The following is a 21648-nucleotide window of genomic DNA, read 5'->3' as shown; positions in this document are numbered from 1 at the left end:
TGAGTGGCATAGCAGCTCTGACACTTTCTAGAGTTTCCAGATCTCCTTGTCTATTTGGTGATCTGGATGTGAGACAGAGACTGCACTGACCTGTGTGATTGCTGGTCTCCTTCTGGTGATGGACAAAGATTAAAATGGCCCTCCTGATACCTCTAAACATGGCAGCAGTTTCTGATACCATTGGACATTGGGGTGTGAACATGTACAATGTCTCCAATTGCTAATCAGCAACAAGGGTTCTTATATGGGGCATCAGAGGGGTTTGGCTTTGTTACCCCACTTGCAGGAAGGTTGTGAAGTATTTGGGGGAGATGATACTCAGCCCTCTATCCTCTCTGCAACAAACCCAGAGGATGATCTTCTGAGATGTGCCCAGTCTCTAGGAGATACTGAGGTTTAGATGAGTTCGCTGAGACTGGCTCCGTCCAGATAAAATGGAAAATGACGCTGGTTGATGGAGGGAATCGACAGAGGAGATGTTGGCAGTCACATCTTCCCCTTTGATGGAGGAGCATGGTCCATCCTTTATTAACAGAGGTCAGCCCCTCTGGTTGCTCCTGGGTGTCCTGGTATCTGCAGCTGCTGAGAGCACCTTTTTTCATCTTCATGTAAAAAGAAGGTTGCGCCCTTTCCTGTTGGGTGGTGGGTCACACCACAGGTTTCATGCATTTATTACCCCACCGTTGGGTGACTGCAATATGCTCTACTTGGCGTGATACATGAGAACAACTTGGATAGCATGCTCATCCTTTGGAGTATTTCATACCTAGTTCACATTATACCTGGGTGCCATAGATAGCACTAGCTTCCATTCTGTTTCCAGGGGTGATTCAAGGTGTTGGTTCTAATCTATTAAGTTCTATGTGTATTTGGTCCTGTGTCCATTAGAGACCATCTTTTCTTCCATCCCTTAGCCTGTCAGTTTAGAGCTGCCAGAACATTTAAACTGACACTTAAGTCTCTACATTTAGGCTAATGGCAGGAAGTTCTGAGCAAAAGACCTTCAGCCCTCATCTGACATTGGCCTTCCACTACTGGTCTCATGAAGCCCACATTGGCTGACCTTCTGTGTTTGTTGCAAGACCATCTGTTTCACAGGCCTTTGCTGATGAGGGTGGAACACGGAGCGGTTGGTGATGAGTTGGCAAGTGGGCATGCTGTCATTTCTGGTGTGTCTTGTACACTATCTATACCGCTAGTGGTATTTATAAGGGTACTTGATAAATTAATAAATAAGTACAATTATTGGCTGGTATTTCCAAAGCCACCTAGAGGATTTGAATACCCGGTTCGCACTAAAATGAATGAGAATCGCTTATCCAAACCCCATTGTCCATTTTTGAAAATCTCATCCATGATCTTTACTGCCCTGCCAAATGGAAGCATATACTTTGTCTGACAGCAAGTGTCATACATGCAGTTTGTGATAGTAAATATTTGCATGGGGTGACTGTGCTTTCTTCTTCTGTCTAGGACTTGAAAGATGACCGGAGTGATGAAGAAGAGGAAGACTCCCTCACCGATAATGAGGAGTGCACAAAGAATGGCAGCAAGAATGGCTGTGGGTTGAGCAGACACCAACTCTTAAACAACAATCATTAGATCCAAGCCTGCACCACCTCCTGCAGTGTGGCTTGCTGTGTCCTTAACCCAACCTACAGTATAGAGCTTAAAGTCAACAGACTTACAAGAGTGTGTGATTGATTTATTGCTGGTTACTAGACCTGGAAGGAAGCCCATTTTAGAAAGGGGCCAGGGGGACTGCTTAACATGACAAAATGTGTTAATGACCAACTTTCTGAATTATTGCACACAAGTGTGTGAAAAACATACCTAGAATCTGTAAATCACTCTTGAAATGCTCAAGAATTTCAAAACGATCTCAGAACATTTAAAATCTAATGGATTTAGGCATACATTGCAAATCTGAGAAAAGCCAGGCAACTTTACCCGATAATTTTAGTGGCATTTCTATATATTTTTAGAAGAGTATAGCTGATATGAACCCCATTAAAAATCAGAATTGCAAGAGAAATCCAGAACACTAGGATATATTATCTAGCATTTTACGCATCCTGTTTGCATTTCAGCCCTTAGCACTGGGCTGCTGCTTGTGAATTACAACTAATTCCCATGTGGCTGGGGGAAGCTAGTAAGTAGGCTCTAGGGCTATTATTCAAGTTTATTGTTTGTGCCTCCCTGAAATGCCTCCTTCACTTAAAGAAGCAATTGTTAAATCCTTGCTCAAAAAATCCGTTCTTTGAAATGGCAGACAATCTCTCCAAATATCACCCATCTCAGGTCTTCTATTTTAGGAGAAGGTTTTCAAGAAAGTGGTGGCAAAAATAAATAAATAAATCTCATTCATGAGTAGGGGTTGTAACCTTTTTGAGACTGGATTACTGTACTGAGTTCTGCAGGAGGCGACACTGTCAAACCACTCAGAAATCGCAGCTCGTGCAGGATGCAATGGCCGACTCCAGTCATTGGAGTCTTGCACAAAAAGAGCACTTGAGCGCCGAGCTTTCCAACCCTCTGGCCACCGCCCACCTTCCAGGCGAAGTTTCAGGTGTTATTGACTTATAAAGCCTTAAATGATTTGGGTCCCACTGTTGGTAGAGACAACTTTTGCCCATGTGGTTCTGCAGCTATTGAAGTGGTCTGATTCACTCAAGCAAACAGCTCAGGAGAGACAAAAAGGGGCTACTAGCACAGGGTCCTCATTGAGAGGCTGTTGACTTTAATACTCTTCTCCCCGTTCTGGCTGCAAGAGCCTGAATTTGGTGACCTATAGGGCACGCTGCAGAATTCACTTGTTTTCCCAGGCTTACCTTGGAAGAGGGAAGGATGAGTGAGGGGCTGGAGGATTTGCTGGGATGAGAAATGCTGCTAGGGGCTTGGGACTCACGTTTTGTGTTATCATAAGCTATGGGAGTGGTCTCTTATGGGGAGTAGAAATTGGGGGATGTCTGCCTGTGGTCTTTTGGACCTATGAAACTGTATTTAATTTTTTGGGGGAGGAGGAGAGAGTAGAGTGCCATGAGCAGTGGATGATGCTTTATTATAAATAAATGGAATTACACTAGAGAAGGAATCTGGCCTAGTGTGTTCTGGAAAGAGCAGGAAGCATACAAGGAAAAACACCAGTCGTTGGGATAGTCAGTACTATATTTTATTCTTGCCAATGCTTGCATATCTTGGGGTGAGTCTCCAGTTATCTCAATCTCTGCAGTATTCCCTTGTACTTCTTTGTACTTACTGTAGGAAATATCCTGAATGCTGCAAGAGATTGTATCTCACTGCCAGTGCTTAACTCACCACCAGCAGCTGGCAAGTGTTTCTGGGCCATCCTTGCTTATAAATGCTTGCGTCTAATAATTTAAATCCATTAAAATGGCTTTTTTCAGCAAAATGTGAACATAGGAAGTCCAGCAACAAACAGGCTATATGTTCCTTTATAAGAGCAGTGGATATATAGTAATATATTCTGCAAATGTTGAGTGATTCTGGGAGATAGCCAGTGCATATTTTTAAATTTTGATTCCAAAAATATTTTCTGATATGAAAAAGAGAGGAACCCATATTAAGAGAGAGAGAATACTAAACTCTTCCAGGGAGTGAGCCTGAATTTATAATGCAAGTTGTGCCAACTCTTGCCATTCTTGCTTGGGCAAAATTTCCACTGAAATCGTTAGAAGTTCCTGGGAATTTTGTCTGGGTCAGAATTCTGGACTGCTCCTTAATGCATATCTCCACACTGCCCTTATTAGAAGGGATATTCCCCACATTAGCCCCAAATATGCCTCTTCCCCACTCTCAACTTGCTTCATACCCTGCAAATTGTTAACAGGAATACTGAAGCAAGAAGCTGGCCTTATAAAGAATGTGATTCATGCTAACGAAATTAATTTCACATTGCTTCAAGATCCTTGTCCTGTCTTTAGCATGTCCCTTGGTTTGGATCTTTGTACCACAGTGTGTTCTGCATTTGGACCTGGGCAGGTTGAGAGGTCTGAAGTAATGGAGTTTACCAGCTGAAGTTGTGAAGATGACTTTGGTATGACCTTTTGACCATATCAGAATATGAACAGTCAGCAATACTATAGCCTTGGGGTAAAATCCTGACCCCACTGAAATCAATGGGAGCTTTGACATTGACTTCAGTGGAGTCCGGATTTCACCCCCAGTCTAAAGTCAATGGTGCCACGAATTCACCCTTTGTATTTATGAAAAATGTCTATTATGCTGCTTCTATACCAGTTATTTAGACAGATAAAATAGATTATCTAGCTATCGGATTATCTATTATCCCACTTTGGACCAGAGCTGTTGACTTCATGGGACTCATTGGTAATTAGTCTTTATCATGCCCTTTTGTATGATCGCCATTTTTATACTTCATGTCACTACTTTTGCCTTGTCATACATGTTGCAATCTATAAATAAACCTTTTAAAAATGTCTCCAAGTTTGACATGCTCTTGGATCATTGTTCGTCTACCGCCATTGGCCACTGTGAGGAGCAGTTTTCATTGAGATTATTCAGAAATCTCAAAAGTAAATTGCGCTGTTGAATTCTACAGCTGTGTGGGCATGTGCGCACGCCTCTGCTAGAGCCCTTTGTGTTTGTTACCTTATGTCATGTTCGAGTATGGCTCTGGATAAGTAATAAAATATGGCTTTTAATAGGCAGACTTATTTTACTTGGAATTTAATATCTATAAAATCTTAGCAATCTCATGGGGCGAGATCCTCGGCTGCAGCTAAGCTGCATTTCAGTGGTGCCGAAGGGGTGTGCGTAGATAGCTGAACACCCCCAATCCTGCACCGAGCTGGTCCCCGGGCTTGAATGCTGCTGTAACTTGCAGTGGCTGCCAACAGCCTCAAGGGGCTGTTCCATCAGCCGGAGGTTGTCAGGGTGTAGGGACTCCCGAGCCATGCCCTTTTTCTCCCACTGCACTGTGCTGGCCATTGAGAGAGGAGGTAGTGTGAGAACCACCATGGTGGCACCACCTGAGGGTGCAAGGCTGACCCTCCTTTGGCCAACTAAGACGGCTTTAGGACAGCATTGCAGGGATTATCTGGTTAATTGTGCAGCTGGAGAAGGAACTGTAATGTCCTGGAGACATAGCTTCCAGCCCCTTGACCAGGACTTTGGACTATCTTGAGAAGAGACTGCCTCCAGAGAATCCACCCCAGGATTTCCAGTGAGCCCAGGAGATGTGGGGAGTGTCGGGAGGGCGCTGTGAATGTGGATATGAGGCAGATGTAATACAGGTCAGAGTTATGGACCTTACTATTTAGAGCAGGGCAAACACCACAAGGAGTGTATGGGGAAGTTTCTTCCACATTTGAAAATGAATTCACTGTGACTGCACTCCTGCCTATCATTTTATGTGAATATTCTAGCAACTGAATTTACAGGCAGGAACGTTCCTAAAAACAGCAATTCTATGTGAAATTTTTGAATATTATGATTGATATTACAGCAGCGCCTGACTGTTCCAGTCCAGGTCAGGTGCCCATTTCACATCATGCTATCCAATCACAGAGTAAATTACCTTTCCCGTCTGAACAAACCGACTTCCATGGAAAGCACGTTTTGAACTCTCTCAAATATGAGTCACAGACTAGAAACCCGATTCTAACAGTGACAGTAATCCAATCGGATCAGAAACAATACCATGTGATCTACATGTCACATCAAACCTAACCAATACCGTTTGAATTGTGTATATCTAATTCTCACAACAAATTGCCTGAGTACCATTTACAGACCATGAACTATTTGCCAAGTAGTTTTAAATTACAAGTTAATTTGAGAAAAGTCATGAGCTGTTTCTCAATGGAAAGAGAGCAAAATTTATTCAGTCATCTATGATGCTGAGGCTCAGTGCTTTGACTTCAAATATTGTCTGTGGTCACCAATACAAAAGGAGCTCTTCTACTAAAAAGACCAGTGTCTCTGGCTGACTTTTATATTTATTTAATTGCTTTAGATTCTGTTGTGCTTAATATTAAGACCATTTATGAAACTATATAGAGACATCTAGATATAGATATATATTTGAGACAGATTGTAATACAATGATGTGGTATTGTAACTTTATAAGAAGCTCCTTTATAGGAGGATTTATGTGCATACGAGGATTTATGCTCGTACATAGTTTAGAGTGGTTGTCACCTAAAAAGTCAACCGTTACCACAGAGATACCAGTTATTTGCTATTGTAAGTAACAACATTAACTCTATTATTCTGTGCACTTCAGATAGCTTATAGAGAGATTGACTTCAATGGAGCTACCAGCTGAGGATCAGTGCAGAAATTCTTATTCTGTCCACTTTTGTCTCCCTGCAAGAAGATCATGTGGGCTCTGAGCAGATATCAGCTCAAACAAGTTTCTTTTTTGAAAACAACTGTTAAATTATGTCCGGCAATCCAAATAATGAAGTGAGGCAGAGTGTTTGGCATTTGTCATCTGTATTTATTCACTTGTTACAATTACGACTAACAACTGAGTAGACAGAAAACAAATTGAGCAGGAATATGTGAGTTTTGGCTATAAGCGAGTAGCAAACTGTGAAGAAAAATACACTGTGCCGATTTTGAAAGAAAACATAGTCTCCACAGGCACCTTCCCCCAGCTGCAGGCGCTTGGAACAACAGACAATCGGCCGACACAAACGAAAGTCCGTGCTGAGGATAAGAACATAACCTAGCCACAAAAAAGCCACAACTATGGCTCGATTAATCAGTTATCAAAGAGCTGGAAACCTTCCTGTACGGAGCAGCAAAAGAATTGAGAATCTGTTTCTTTTGTCGTGTTTTGAAATCATTGAAACCATCACATTGTTTAAATTTTCCAAAGGTATATTAGGCTCTTCTTGCTCTGGTCCCTTCATCTTTAGCATCCAGGCTTGGGTATAGTACGGAGGGTCAGCTTTTCAAAAGCTGTCAGTGTTGGCCTCGCTCTGCTCCCATTTAAGCTGAGACAAGGCAGAGCTGAGCACTTCTGAAAACCTTACCTACAATAAGTTCTGAACCTCATCACTCTCTGACGACATCCACTGAAGTCATGTGACCCAATGGAGTAAGAATTTGGCCCAATGACCTTCCTGACTCATTCCGGTTGGTCTCCAACAAATGATGGGAGTGGCTGCAAAGTACCAAACTCCTGAGAAGTGGCCATAAACGTGCTCACTGTTGTGGCTTTTTCTTGATTTTTATCACTCCCACTGGACACTACCAGTCACGTCTTGGATCGTTTTCTGCTGGCTATCTGCTTCTGATCTTCATTCCCTCTCTAATGTTTTTCATAGACCCTCCCGCATGTGTGACACTTATTCCTTCTAGGTGCTATTGGCACTGGCTGAAGTGGGACAGCTGTACGTAGCTTGATAAAGTGTGAGAAGACTGAACGTTGTGCTGCATCAGCTTTGGCAAAGCCTTTGTGCAAGTCCTAAGTAATGTCTAATCCCGTTCAGACATACCCTCGGCTGCTCAGGGCAGTGTCTGTAATGGTGTTACCCCAGAGATTCTTTCTAGCTTGGCCGGTTGCTTCCATCTGTTCCTTCTTGACATACCTAGTGTGTGTGATTCCACTTGTTTTCAATTGGTTGAAGGTAGGCAGCTGCTTCCTGCTGCTGCTGAGCTCCACGGTGCATGAAATGTATTTACTGATGCTAATTTAGGTTTGGCGGAGCAAACATACAAAATCATCTATCGATACTGTGCTCATGCACAATAAATAGCTTTTCTCCTTTTTATAAGCTGTGCTTAAAATGGTGGCTTGCCAGGTTCCACTTTGACATGTGCAATCTCTTCAATTCTACTGGAGTAATAGGCTAGTTCCCATAGGCACTATGGGAACTTGATCAAGTACTTATACATGTGTACTCCCTTTTACTTGCAGGTGGAATGAGTGGCTCAAATGAATGAGGGGCACCAGAAGATCTTGACTGTTATATGTATCAGATATAAGGACTATAACTATGAACTCCACAAGCATTTGGGGCTTCTTCAGACCTCAGTGTTGTGATTGCAAGGCCTTGCATAGCTCTTCTGCATGTTAAAGGCATGTGCAATTAAAGAGAGGGCACTCAGCACTGGCTGGTACAACCAAGCATCTTATTATGATAAACTGGTACTTATGCCCAAAAAAGTTGGGAACAATTGCCATCGATCAAGTGTAGCAAAGACAGTATGTGGCTATGTGTGCTTATTTAAGAAGAGAAATAAGAGAGGAAGATAAAAATCTGAATCAAGGGGAGCTTGGAATCTGACACACAGACAATACCTCTAAGAGACGTATTTTATTTAAAGCATCAGGGAACACGGCAAAGAAATAGAAGATATTGTTGCAGAATATCAGCAGCTAGTATTTTTCAGCTTTGAATGGTAGCTTTGTCCTAGACTATTGGCTAAATCCAGCTAAGCTCACGTAGATTCCATGTAAAATCAGTCTGTCTGATACACTCAGCCAGGGCTTCCCTATGTGGGGAAACAGCAGTGAAGCCAATGTAAGTAGTGGGAAAATGCCAGTTATTTTTTCCTGGGAAACCTTATGGGCTTGACATAGAAATTAGGGGGTTCTTTAGACTGTGTTATGTAGCAGAACAGGCTAGATGATTGTAACCATCTGGCCTTACAATCTATGAATGACAATACCTGGAAAATGTAAATAAAATCTTTCCCTAGAGGCACAGCTGGTTAACAAGTTTCATTCAAACACATGCAGGTTATTCTTTAGGGATATGAATAGGAAAATGCAGCCGAAGAACTCTTTCTGAGCTCAGTTTCCATGTTGCCCTAGGAAACAAACCTTATCACTATGTTTAGATTTTCATGAACAAAAGTTGCGATCTACGAATCTCAGCCCCCATTACAGTAGTATCTAAGGGCCTTTCAACACCCCTGCGAGGTTGGGAAGTGCTATTCCTATTTTCCAGGGGAAGAAGTGAGGCATACCTGGGTCATGCAGAAAGTCTGTTGCAGAGCCAGGAATTGAACTCCGATCTGAGCACCAGGCAAGCACTCCCCTCTTCTCCTTTTTGACATTGGGTAGGTCATTTAATTCTGCATGTCTCAGTTCTCAATTGACAAAGGGGATAGTGAACTCTTCCTGGCAAGAACTGGCTCTCACTATCTGGTCCAGACCTAACACAACACAGCACCTATCTGATTAGGGGGTTTCTAGGCACAACCATAGTACAACTAATTAATACCAGTATATATGATCTATAAGGCTGTGAATATTGTACTGTTTGATTCAATTATAACAGCAGCATCTCCACCAGAGAACAAATTTCTGTTCCTAGAATTGCAAAATTCAACCTGCAGATAGTCATTGAGCTTCAGTGTCAAACGTCTTGTCTAAATCTGAATGTTAATTTATCCCTAAAACCTCAGTCTTTGGTCCTTATTTCATATCCCCTTCTGATTCTGTTGTTCCTCTCCTTGATAGCCTTCCAGGTATGAAGGGGGAATGATCAGTATATCAGGAGAGTCAAGCTAATGTAACGACAAAGTGGAATTCAAGAAGGTGGCAGCAATAAAGGCAAATATGCTAACTGGAAATCTAGGACACCTGATTGTGTCTAGAGATCAATATAAGGGCCTTAAGGAGGTACCAAGCTCTGCAAAGAGAGTTAAAAGTTCTTGTTTAGATCTCCCCACACACACTTTCTTGGGCTTCCTAATATATTGGTTATGGCTGTCCAATGTAGCCAGTGTGGCTGTATTAAAGACTTCTCCAAAACCAAAGTCTACGTGTTGGCTTGCTCCTCCTCCAGCCCAATTCTCAGGTAAAAAGCGTAGTCTGTCACTCTCCTGTCATTCCTATGTCTGCATGATGTTTCTAGGAACATAGGGATTGCCAGGCTGGATCGGACCAGTGCGCTCATCTAACTGTCTGCTTCAGAGGAAAGTGTAAGAAGTGGGATAATCTGCCCCCACCCCCCATGGAGGTCTGATCACAATCCCTAAGAGTTAGAGATTGGTTCATGCCCTGAAACATGAAGCTTTGTCTCCTGAGACTTTTGTTAGCATGAACTATTATACCTCTGGGTATCCTTGTTGATTCAGGTGAATGTCCAGTCACTCTCTGAGTCTCCTCTATTTGGTGGGAGCTGTGCCTAACATGCATGAGATGCTGCTTTGTTCAAGCCCAGACAATTTCTTAGTGTACCAAGTACCCAGCCCACATGTCAAATCACGTCATGCCTCATGAGTGGTTTGGTCATCTGCACAGCTGTTCAGCCCTGTCAGCTATCGCAGTGCTATCCCCCATCTCTTCTAAATATTATCTTGTAGCACTATGGGATGTATTGTGAGGGAAACACTCTGATTGCTAAGTTACAACCTATTCCTATAGATCACAGGGGGAGTGGGGGGGATGCCATAAATTGCTATGACTTGACCGGAGAAAAAGTCCTTTGGCCAGAAAACTAGAACACCTGTGGGAGAAAAAATACACTTACTTTCCATCCTGTCATCTAAGTATAGCAAGATCTTAAGCGGTGGAGAGAAAGTAAAGCCCTGACATTAATCCCTTGTCAAAGAAAGGGATTCCCAATCAAGCAAATGGATGTGATCAAAGTCAGCCTAATCTTCACCCCCAGCTGACCATATAGAACTCCAAGTAGGGTTCTGAGAGGGGTTTTTTTTATTAACTGAAGTCCCCTCTGTGGGATTACTTGAAGTTGCTGGCTTGTTAGAAGACAAAGCTGAAAGAACTGGTCTGAGCTTCAACATATGACTTTGCAAATATAAAGTCATCATAATTCACATAGGATAACATTGTTGACGTTCTGATAGTCCAGAGATTTATGAAAATACCTTCTGTTTACTCAGCTGGAAACACCCCTGTTCTTCTGGAGTTTTGTTACCCCATAAAGCATTCAGAGGAGACCCCACAATCATTTCAAAGTCAAAAACATTAAGTGGAATAACAAGTGTAAACCCTAGTAGTCTTGGCTTTGAAGTACAGGAGGCATTTCTTGGTACAGCGATGGCGTACTACTGTGCTCTGTGGAGAGGGGTAGGGAAAGAATTGGCCTCCAGACTGTTGTTTTAGGTGTAAATGTAAAGTCCATATTTTTTTATCACTACAAAAGAAGCTGGTCAGATATGAGCAGAAAAACAATTGTAAGGGGCTGGTCAAATTCCAACTGAAGTCCAAAGGACTTTCCATTGACATTGATGAGAATTGGATCCCACGTTAAGTAATCAGGTAAGACAATAAACAACAGCCCTGCATAAAACTGAGTCTAGCTAGCAGTAACTGCTCCCTTCAGCACTCAGACCTGGTCTGCAGGAAGTTCTAAAACATTCCCACTCTTTTAAAGCGAAGCACTAAGCCAGAATTCCCTCTTACCATGTCCTATATTTTATAACATTCAAATTTAACACTATGCTTCCTAGGATGGTCTTCATTTCAGAATCAGGCACCTGGTGACCTGACAGGTAAGGGTTTGAGAGTGGAGAGGGAAAGGAGTGGTGAAGGATGGGGACTGGGAACAGAATTTGTGAGTAGGCAGCAGAAGGGGTGCTGTGAGTCAGACACTGGGGTGGAATTGGGAGGAGAATTATTACAACTTTCAAGATCTTAGCAGAGGAAGTGGAGGAGGAGGTGACAGAGAAGAGGATTGCAGGAGAGACTGAAGGGACAGGACTGTGAGGAGTAGGGGCTATCCTGAGGATGATCAAGCTGGACCAGCACGGGTCATAAAGAAGATCTGTGGCCTCTATTCATTAGGATTCACAGAGTTTGAGAAGGGGTGGTGCAGGTGCTCAGGCAAAAAGTGTTCTCCCCTCTTTCAGCATCCACTTTGGATCTTCCCATGCAGGGACTGTGGGACTTGCAGTATTGACTCCCAGTGAGGCAAGAGAGGAGCCCAGAGGTGGAGAACTCAGCACTCCCCAGATATGATGTGGCTGGTGGGGTTTTGCAGGAGGAGGAGTTCTGCTGACCCCTGATTACCCTGGTGGGAAGGGTAGTCAGTTCTGGAGCTGCCAGCCAGCTGCACTGATGTCCTCAGCATCAAATATGATGTGGCTGGTGCTCGGCTGCGACAGCCCTATGCAAGGACACTGAGGGAGGCAGAGCCCAAGCACTTGATCGCGCAGCTGCAATGTTGCATTAATGCATGGCCTTATTAGAATGACGTTGGCAGCATGGAGCAGATTCTGGCCATGTTTATACCTGAAGGCTGCTTTACCCTGGTCTGAGGATGCAGCCTGGCCCGAAGCAGTCCCAGGCTTGGGGAAGCCCAAAGGCCGCTAAAAGCTACTCTGCTGCCCAATTTTCTTGTGCTGCATCAAGCCCTCCTCAGCCAGTGTGGAGGACTGGAGCCTTAGGCTGTGAGCTCCACAGACAGGGACTATGCCTCCATTTGTATCTTGTACAGGGCCGAGCATGACGGCGGCATGTAACAAAGGGTAATGTTGGGGGATGGGGGGGAAGTGCCCTAAATTCATTCCAACACACCCCGTGTGACTGGGCTCAGACAGGTGGCCGGCTGGGTTAGCGCTGTCACGGGGTGGGGATCCCTAGCTCTCCACTGGGGCCTCCTCTTTGTCTTTTTCTGGGCTAAGTGGTTTCTTGCCAGTTATTCTCAGCCTGTACAAGTGCACCTCCTGCCACCGGGGCTCCTTGCACGGAGTGGGCTGCTTGGCTGAGATGGTTCCTCATCTCCTTTGGGTGGTTCCTGACAGCTCAGCTCTGCTGGTTTATTGCTCTAACATGCATCCTCCGCCTTAGAAAGGCTGTGGAACCAGATTCTGCTCTCATTTGCACCAGTGTTAATCCAGAGTCTCTCCACTACAGACAGTGGAGTGAATGTACCTGTATACTGATGTAACAGAGCAGAATCTGGCCCAGGGTGACTGAGCTACCGGAGACAATTTACCTTGCACTTCGCATGGTACGTTCTCTGTTAGCTACACAATAAGCGAGTTAGAAAGGGACCAAACTGTATGAAGGGCAGGGAAGAAAAACCGTACATGGAGGGCAGGGTGACGTGTGTGCTGGAGCAGCTGGACATCTGATCACGCTGGGCTTGGCTGTCTGCATCTACAGACAATATCATGGGAAAATCCTTGGGAGTCCCAATCATTTGGCACCTCTTGCTTTATCCTGCATGACTGACATTGCCAAGGCAGATAACCCCAAGCAGCCTTCTATAGCAGCAGCCTGCATGTCCCCTGCTCTAGGACAGCTCACTGCCTCTGTTTCCCTTCTGGCTCTTAGGTGAATTACCCCCCCACCCCTCCCCCAGGTCCCATGTGGCCTGGTTTATTAAGACATGACACATCCAATATATACAGGTCCCTTGTCCTTCTTAAGCAAGAGCAGTTCCTCCCTGGGCAGCAAGGGCGGGGTTCCCCATCAGACCCCAGTGGCATCTTAACCCGTTCCAGACCCAGCTCACTCTGTGCTACCTTCTGGGGTTAATTAGCTCCACATGGCTGTCCTGTCTTGAACATTCTCTCTGCAGGCCTTTGCTTCTCTTCGGGGTGGGGCGGGGGACTCTTACTGTGGCTTTTCGGTGACGTCTGTAACTTGAAATTGTGATGCTGGGGGCAGGGTGGGTTTTTTTTTTTATGTACTACACCTTTAAATGTCTAAGGAGTCTGCCTGTGTGCAGAGACAGCAGCTGTTTTGTTCAGCGGATGCTGCAGAGGCGGTATACACACTGTTTTTTTCTGGAGAATCCATCCTGGCTCTTCTTTGTTTCATTGTTCCCTCGAATCTAAAACAATAAATCACTCAGACAGAAAGGATCTGGGGATGCCCCTGCGCAAAGAAATTAAAACTCACTCTCCACAGGTGTCCGACTTGCGTATCCCTGCTGCAGCAGGACCTAAGCAATCACGCACTGACGTACAATGCCGACACGTGCACTGAAATAGATACACCCTTAAGATCAACAAATGATTATTAAGCAGGATGGTATTAATTTATTTATTTTGGAATGTGGTGACGCCTTGGATCCCCAGACCTGGACCAGGATCCTGTTGTGCTAAATGCTGTAGAGACAAAAAGACAGACCCTGCTCCAAAAAGCTTACTATCAAAATAAATGGGGTGAATATGAAATGAACATCTCAAACTTTTAGTGCGGCTGCCTAGAACCATCACGTCGTTTTCTGTTACACCGAGTGACTGTTCACAATTAGATCTGTCAAGCGCCTGATCCAAAGCCAATAGAGAGACTCTGATTTCACTGGGCTTTGGATCCAGGCTGTAGTTCATTAAGCTACACCTCCCTGAGTCCCTGATGGAACACGGAGTCCTGTTCAGACCAGCATCTGGGGAATGGAAAACACAAGGGAAGCTTCCTGCCCATGACTGAAAATCCCCAGTCAAGTGTGGGGTTACTGATGCTGGAAGCTCCTTTTGTTCAACACTGTGTGCAAAGCCAATGAACTCCCCCTGTGTAACAGAGCACTAGGAATAAGGGCGTTTAAAACATGTGAATAGTACCTCAGATGTATTACGATCTTATCTATTAGTCTAGTAATTTACGATCTTATCTATTAGTCTAGTAATTTACAATTTGAAATGGATATAACTCTGTCCCATCAAACGACAGACTCTAGATATTAGAGACAGCAAGGATAAAACTGATCATCCAGGCCATCTGCCTGCCAGTGCAAAGGATTCTGGGTGTGTGAGGAAATAGATTTTGTCTTTCATCAGAATGAAGAGTGAAGAGCTGCAGGCTCTTGGAATAGTGAAAATGTACTTGGTGCCTTAATCCCAAAATATCAATCTGTGTAATCAAAATATTTAAAGAGATCCCAGCTAAATTCCACCACCCTGCACATGTTATAGGTGAGTATGGTAAAGCCGAGCTGTCTCTTTGGACTGGACACGGTTATTAAAAGAAAACGCACACCGTAGTTTGGGTCATCTGATTGGTTAGCTATTGCTAAAGCACACCACCAGGTGGCACCAGAGTGACATTGCTCCCCACAAAAAAAACTTGGCTACTATACAGCGTATTTGTTATAAAACGCTTAATTATTTTCTCTTCACAACAAACAAAGAATATTTGTTTAGACTGAGTTGGGGAAACGGTTTTTACAGCTGGCAAGAACCGCTTGGCATACCTGTTACCCACAAGACACAGTCCGGTAGCTCCTTGCCAGACTGGTACTGCACGCTTTATCTATAAAGATGGGTCAGGCTGTATATACTTACATCAAGTGTTTTATATGAAGTCTGCACTGCAGACATGTCCTCTTCCAGAAGGACTCACACGTAGCGACTCAGATTTCCCTTACAGTGCAGCTAGAGTCCGGAAAGTGTCTCTCTCAGAATGGCTTGGTAGCAGTCCAGATTTATTCTGTCTCTCCTTCCAGAGGAAGAGCCAGATTTGAATGGTGATATCTTTAAATGCATGTCACCCAGTGAGGGTTTCAGGATCAGGCTCCTTGTCAGGAGAGTTCTCATATCAGAGGTGAAGACCTGCGGGGAACAGAGTTAATAATGAGTTCAAAGGGGACAAAACACAAAAGTAATTATGAATGGCTTTCGTAAAAATATGTTTCCTGCCAATTAAAGGCCATAGAAACAATTTTACTAACTGTCATTCTGAATTAAGAACATAAGAACAGCCATACAGGGTCAGACCAAAGGTCCATTTAGCCCAGTATCCTGTCTTCCGACAGTGGCCAATGCCAGGTGCCCCAAAGGGAATGAACAGAACAGGTAATCATCAAGTGATCCATCCCCTATCACCCATTCCCTGTTTTTGGCAAACAGAAGCTAGGGACAACATCCCTGCCCATCCTGGCTACTAACCATTAATGGATCTATCCTCCATGAATGTTTCTAGTTCTTTTTTGAACCCTGTTATAGTCTTGGCCTTCACAACATCCTCTGGCAAGGAGTTCCACAGGTTGACTGTGCATTGTGTGGAAAAAAACTTCCTTTTGTTTGTTTTAAACCTACTGCCTGTTAATGTCATTTGGTGGCCCCTAGTTCTTGTGTCATCAGAAGGAGTAAATAACACTTCCTTATTTACTTTCTCCATACCAGTCATGATTTTATAGACCTCTATCATATCCCCCCTTAGTTGTCCCTTTTTCAAGTTGAAAAGTCCCAGTCTTATTAATCTCTCCTTATATGGCAGCCGTTCCATACCCCTAATAATTTTGTAGCCCTTATCTGAACCTTTTCCAAGTCCAATATATCTTTTTTGAAATGTGGAGACCACATCTGCACACAGTATTCAAGATTTGGGTGTACCATGGATTTATATAGAGGCAATATGATATTTTCTGTCTTATTATCTATCCCTTTCTTAATGATTCTCAACATTCTGTTTGCTTTTTTGACAGCTGCTGCACATTGAGTGGATGTTTTCAGAGAACTATCCACAATGACTCCAAGATCTTTCTTGAGTGGTAACAGTTAATTTAGACCCCATCATTTTGTATGTATAGTTGGGATTATGTTTTCCAATGTGCATTACTTTGTGTTTATCAACATTGAATTTTATTTGCCATTTTGTTGCTCAATCACCCAGTTTTGAGAGATCCTTTTGTAGCTCTTTGCAGTCTACCTGCGACTTAACTATCTTTAGTTTTGTATCATCTGCAAATTTTGCCACCTCACTGTTTACCCCTTTTCCCAGATCATGTAGGAATATGTTGAATATTACTGGTCCCTAGGGGACACCACCATTTACCTCTCTCCATTCTGAAAACTGACAATTTATCCCTACGCTTTGTTTCCTATCTTTTAACCAGTTACCAGTCCATGAGAGGACCTTCCCTCTTATCCCAGACTGCTTACTGTGCTTAAGAGCCTTTAGTGAGGGATCTTGGCAAAGGCTTTCTGAAAATCTAAGTACACTATATCCACTGGATCCCCCTTGTCCACATACTTGTTGACCCCCTCAAAAAATTCTAATAGATTGGTGAGGCATGATTTCCCTTTACAAAAAACCATGTTGACTATTCCCCAACAAATTATGTTAATCTATGTGTCTGACAATTTTGTTCTTTACTATAGTTTCAACCAGTTTGCCCGGTACTGAAGTCAGGCTTACCAGCCTGTAATTGCCGTGGTCACCTCTGGAGCCCTTTTTAAAATTTGGCGTCACATTAGCTATCCTCCAGTCATTTGGTACAGAAACTGATTTAAATGATAGGTTACAGACAACAGTTAGTAGTCCTGCAATTTCACATTTGAGTTCCTTCAGAACTCTTGGGTGAATACCATCTGGTCCTGGTGACTTATTACTGTTTAGTTTATCAATTTGTTCCAAACCCTCCTCTAATGACACCTCAGTCTGGGACAGGTTTGGGAATCTCCCTCACATCCTCAACCATGAAGACCGATGCAAAGAATTCATTTAGTTTCTCCGCAATGGCCTTATCGTCCTTGTGTGCTCCTTTAGCATCTCGATTGTCCAGTGGCCCCACGGGTTGTTTAGCAGGCTTCCTGCTTCTGATGTACTTAAAAAAATTTTTGCTATTACTTTTTGAGTCTTTGGCTAGCTGTTCTTCAAATTCTTTTTTGGCCTTCCTAATTCTATTTTTATACTTCATTTACCAGAGTTTATGCTCCTTTCTATTTTCCTCATTAGGATTTAACTTCCACTTTTTAAAGGACGTCTTTTTGCCTCTCACTGCTTCTTTTACTTTGTTGTTTAGCCATGATGGTTCTTGTCTGGTTCTCTTACTATGTTTTTTAATTTGGGGAATACATTTAAGTTGAGCCTCTACTATGGTGTCTTTAAAAAGTTTCCATGCAGCTTGCAGGGGTTTTATTTTTGGCGCTGTACCTTTTAATTTCTGTTTAACTAACCGCCTCATTTTTGTGTAGTTCCCCTTTCTGAAATTAAATGCTACTGTGTTGAGCTGCCGTGGTGTTTTCCCTGCCACAGGGATGTTAAATTTAATTATATTATGGTCACTATTACCAAGCGGTCCAGCTATATTCACCTCTTGGACCTGTGCTCCACTTAGGACTAAATCAAGAATTCCGAGACCAGCTGCTCCAAGAAGCAGTCATTTAAGGTGTCAAGAAACTATATATATATATATATATATATATATATATATATATATATATATATATATATATATATATATATATATATATATATATTTGCATCCCTTCCTGAGGTGATATGTACCCAGTCAATATGGGGATAGTTGCAATCCCCCATTATTATTGGGTTTTTTATTTTAATAACCTCTCTAATCTCCCTGAGCATTTCACAGTCATTATCACCATCCTGGGCAGGTGGTCGGTAATATATCCCTACTGCTATATTCTTATTATTCAAGCATGGAATTACTATCGATAGCGATTCTATGGTACAGTTGGGTTCATTTAAGATTTTTACTTCATTTGATTAAATCACAGGGGATTGTGACTTGGTGGCAGGGTGGCAGTAACTGACTCTCTGCATAGCAATGAGACTTAGGAGATCTGCATTGTCTTTTCAGGCTCCGCTTCCTCACCTGTGTGGCTTGGACAAGTCAGTTTTTCTCTCTGTGTTTGTTTCCCCTCTGGTCCTTTGTCTGTCTTCTCTATTTAAATTGTAAGCACATTAGGACAGGGACTTTTTTTTGGTCTCTTAACTAGCATAATGGGGCTCCGGACTTGACTGGGGTCTATAGGTGTTATTATAATTAATAGGATTCTGCATAGAGATGTAGAGCTATTCTGCAGATTCACCCTGGCAGCCGGATCAGGTGGGTCTATATTTATACAGATCTCACCTCTATCTCCTTTAGCTGTGAGTAAGCAGTGGACTGTTGTAATCACTGGAGCCAGACACGCAAGGGGTCATTAAGCTAGTACATTACAGACATGGTGTTGAAACTGTGTACTGGAACCTTGATACCATGGTGATGGCTGCATTATAAATATACAGTAGAGAGTAAGACCAAACTAAAATCTGAGATCCATAGGAATTTTCCCCCAGGGACAGTTGGTTGAGACCTTGAGCGATGGGGATAGGGGCGAGGGGCAGAGGAGATTTAGACTTCCTGGGGTGAAGCACAGAGCAGAGATTACTCACTAGAATCTAATAGTGAATCCACGATCAGTTTCCTGTGGGGAAGACCTTTTGGACTCTGGTCCTATCCAATCTCTGCTAAAGGATCACAGAGGATTTTATGCTGTGCAAAACTGTGGTTAAATACTTTCTATTGAACCCAGAAAATACACTGGGTCTTTTCATGCCCTCCTCAAGAGCCAGCAGGAAAAGAGGAGCTGTCAGTGTAAACAAACTTCTGTAATCTGATCATAAACAACCCTCGTGTGTTATGTTCAGCACAGTTATAACTGGGTAGACAGTTCGGATTTGCTTTGCTTTGATGTCAAGATGAAACATTTCCTTGTTTAATCCTTTTGCAAGGGGGTGTCTAGGCAGAAGATGCTCTCAGACTGACAGCTTTATAGTTCATATACTGACATCATCATTTTCCATTTCTACATTTCACAAAAAGCTCAAGCTCACATTCTGATAGTGCTTTCTGCTCTCCCACTTTCTACTCGAAACTCCCCAAGACCTCTTAAAGGCCTGGTGCGATAAGGGATTCTCCCATTTGCAGCATTTCTTTCTCCAGCACTCGTGATCATTTTTCTTTCAACGCCAAACACTGTGGGGGTTCCACTCATCCCAGCTGCGGTCGAAGCATGTTTCAGAATAGACGCACAGTCCAGCACAGCCCAGTCTTTCAGTCCCATAGGTTTTGAGGGTAATTTTTGTGGAAGCCTATTGATTTCACCACTAATGAAATTCCAGAGTTCTTGTCCCGAAGGAGACATACACCCTACTTTAGCACTAGCTGCCCGGGCACATACAGAATTACCTTAATATTGGACTCTGGCCATTTTTGCAAGTATTTTCATTAAGGGTCAGACTGAGTGTAGGACAGATTCCCTGCTGTCAGCAGGTGTGATTGAAGGGTATCTCCTGAACATTTCCTGCCCCCCTTCTTGGCTTCCAAACCAGGAGGTCCAAGAGGAGGTATCGATCTTGAACAGATGATGCTCACGTTCTTTTTTTATGAATCGAACAAATGATTTGGTTGGATGTGCTAATCCAAAGCTAATTGCTAGCCCAGTTGAAGGGAGTGTTGTCTAGAGATTAGAGCAGGAGAGTGAGAGTTCGCTTTCCCACTCACTGTTACAGTGACCTTGCGAATAACGACAATGTTTGCCTTTAACGGACTGAAAAGAGGTATCCGTGCATACTGTTGATTAAACAACAGAACGTGTTTCAGATTCCTGACTGCTTGCTGTAGTTAAAACAGCTCAAAGCAGCCGTAAAACTGTCCTATCAGGGTTCTCCTCCTGTAAAGACATCCCAGATGTCATAAAACCAGGGTGGCTAGCTCTGTGTCACCTGCTCCCAGCTCCCCTCTCCCCTGGGGCATTCCGGAGCAGGGCAGAGGTGTGGCCAAAGGTGGAAGGGGCATGGCCAGAGTGCATTACACTCCCTAGGAAACTGTTCCTGTGGCATAATTTAAAACATCCTAAAGACTGCTCTAAATAATTCTGGGTGATAAAATGGATCCTGACTGGCCCAGATTGTGGGAGACAAAAGATGGCTTAGAACTATTTTTCTTCCACTTCAGGTCCTGTGGGGAATCTCTGGCAGTGTGACTCCAGAATGAAACGCTTTAACCTTGCATTAAATACAAACCTTAGGGAGGATAATATGCCCAGTGATTTTCAGCAGGATGATATCAGGGACGGATTAATTTTCCTGTGGGCCCGGGGTTATTAGATTTTGTGGGGGCCCTGGGGGGTTGGAGTGGGGGAGTGGGCTCAGGGCTGGGGCAGGGGATTGGGGTGTGGGAGGGGATGTAGCTCCAGCTGGGGCATGGACTCTGGGGTGGGGACAGGGGGTTGGGGTATAGCAGGAGTGCGGGCTCTGGGAGGGAGTTTGAGTGCAGGAGGGGGCTCCGGGCGGGGGTTGGGGTGCAGGAGGGAGTGCGGGGTGCGGGCACGGCCTGAGAGGCATTTACCTCAGGCACCTCCTGGTCAGCGGCACAGCAGGGCTAAGGCAGGATCCCTGGCTCCGCGCTGCTCTGCTCCCCGAGGTGGCCGGCATGTCCAGTCCCCAGGCAGAGGGACCAGGCTGCTCTGCACGGTGCACGCTGCTTGTGCCCACAGGCGCTGCCCCTGCAGCTCCCATTGGCTGCTGCACCCGGCCAATGGGAGCTGGGGAGCTGGCGCTGGGGGCGGGGGCAGAGCGCAGAGATTCCCTGAATGCCCCTCGCCTAAGATGTTGCATCTCCAGTCGTGCTGCTAGTTTGAGATAATAGGGGGAGCTTTTAATTAGTTGAAACAAAAATGTCAGGGCTGGGGCAGCTAATTTAAAGGCACTGATAAAGCTATTCCTTCCTGGGGATGGGGACACTGGGGAGCAATTTTAATGAGAGAAAACAGAAGTGGAGTGAGATGATAAGAGGAAATGGTCTGAACTCGCCATTCGGGGAGCACTGTACCAGCCCACAGACTAGCAGTACCACAAACACCTTGGGCCCAGGAGCTGGCCCCGAAGCTATTGTGTTTCCAGGAGATCTCCAAAATCCGCCCATGGTGTGGAGAATCAGCTGGGGTTCAGACCTGCTGCCTTTTCCACCTGGTGGTACAACCTCCTAGCTCATG

General features: G+C 44.0%; 1 protein-coding gene across 3 annotated transcripts in view; it reads left to right on the top strand.

Annotated features, from left to right (window-relative positions):
* CERS3 (ceramide synthase 3) overlaps window positions 1-4443 on the top strand; it is a 64639-nt gene extending 60196 nt beyond the window's left edge. For all 3 annotated transcript variants that reach the window (XM_084641772.1, XM_084641770.1, XM_084641771.1), the window contains one exon: window positions 1474-4443. In XM_084641772.1, the coding sequence (XP_084497898.1) occupies window positions 1474-1602 (129 nt within the window). In that variant the 3' untranslated portion in view covers window positions 1603-4443. The remainder of the gene's footprint in view (window positions 1-1473) is intronic.
* The last annotated feature ends 17205 nt before the right edge of the window (window positions 4444-21648 follow it).

The sequence above is a fragment of the Lepidochelys olivacea genome (genome assembly GCF_965140295.1).
Source record: "Lepidochelys olivacea isolate rLepOli2 genome assembly, chromosome: 10".
Classification (NCBI taxonomy): Eukaryota; Metazoa; Chordata; order Testudines; family Cheloniidae; genus Lepidochelys; species Lepidochelys olivacea.
The sequence above is the reverse complement of the archived record's forward strand: the minus strand, read 5'-3'. Positions and strand labels throughout refer to the sequence as shown.